The following is a 1,151-nucleotide window of genomic DNA, read 5'->3' as shown; positions in this document are numbered from 1 at the left end:
TGCAGGGTCACTGTCGTCGCAAGACAAGGTCAAGGTTAAGGATTTGAGTTTCCATTGTCCTTGCCAGAGGAAAATAGTGCGAGGAGAGGAGGGAAAATAGGTGGGAGGTGAACGGTGTCCTGCTGTGCCATATATTTTCTATATTACTGGGAAAAGATTGCATTTTGTGAACCAAAGCAGACAAGGGAAGGGAGCTGAAATACTAATCAGAATTCTGTCTCACTTTCTTTCCCAATAGAACTGGCGCAATGGAAGCTGTTAACACTAACAGCTCAGAAATGCCGAACATAACCCTCATATTTGAAAAGTTTTTCATAAAGTTTTACAAAGACTATTTGGCTCAACAAAAGCGGGAAGCAGCCTTGAATAAGAAGCTCCAGGAGGAAGATTTTCAGTTTGCTTATTTGTACATACTGGTAATGTTCGGCATCTTCACATTCATTATTATTACAATGCTGGCCAGCACCGTGAGGTCAAGGAGACAGGAGCACACGGAAGACCCCTACCACACCTACATCGTTAATGATGCAAGGAAATGGAACGGGCAAAATGCTTTGGGCTCAGATTTTACAAAGTTCTATGTCAATGAAAATGTAGTCAGGGCTCTTCAAAGTTTGTCGGATCAAGATGAGACTGTGACAATCCAACGAAGATGATGGCTAGCAGAAAATGTCACTCCATGAAGAAATAACCCCTCTTACCATGACACGATGAACTGAAATACGAAAACACAGGTGGTGTGCTTTTTTTGTGCAGTCGCTTCATCTTAAGATCATCTAGAATCTTTCCATTAAAATAAAATCTCTTAATGAGGAACCGTCTTCATGTGAACTACCACACCTTGATCGATTGTATATCAAACTATCATAATTAGGCCCTGTGCTGGTGACATATATAGGCCTCTCATATGCACATCTTTTGTCTTTTAAAAAACAGGCTGGTAGAGGTGGCCAAGCAACAGAAATTTAGGGCAGAACTTCCCCTGAAAGCATGACCATGAATATTATCCTGTAATATTATCGATTGCAGCAGAGTTCCCTGAAGAGGTAACGGGACAACTGAGTACATCTCTCCAGTCATAATATCATAAAGGTGGAACTGTATAATCTCCCTCCAGGAGAATTTCCAGAATATCGATTTTAACAGATGAA

General features: G+C 41.0%; 1 protein-coding gene across 1 annotated transcript; it reads left to right on the top strand.

Moving 5' to 3' along the window:
* The first annotated feature begins 248 nt into the window (after positions 1–248).
* LOC144691895 (potassium voltage-gated channel subfamily E member 2-like) lies at positions 249–656 on the top strand. The gene has a single exon (XM_078560468.1). The coding sequence runs from the start codon at positions 249–251 to the stop codon at positions 654–656; it is 408 nt and encodes a 135-aa protein (XP_078416594.1).
* The last annotated feature ends 495 nt before the right edge of the window (positions 657–1,151 follow it).

The sequence above is a fragment of the Cetorhinus maximus genome, chromosome 16 (genome assembly GCF_964194155.1).
Source record: "Cetorhinus maximus chromosome 16, sCetMax3.hap1.1, whole genome shotgun sequence".
NCBI lineage: Eukaryota > Metazoa > Chordata > Chondrichthyes > Lamniformes > Cetorhinidae > Cetorhinus > Cetorhinus maximus.
The sequence above is the reverse complement of the archived record's forward strand: the minus strand, read 5'-3'. Positions and strand labels throughout refer to the sequence as shown.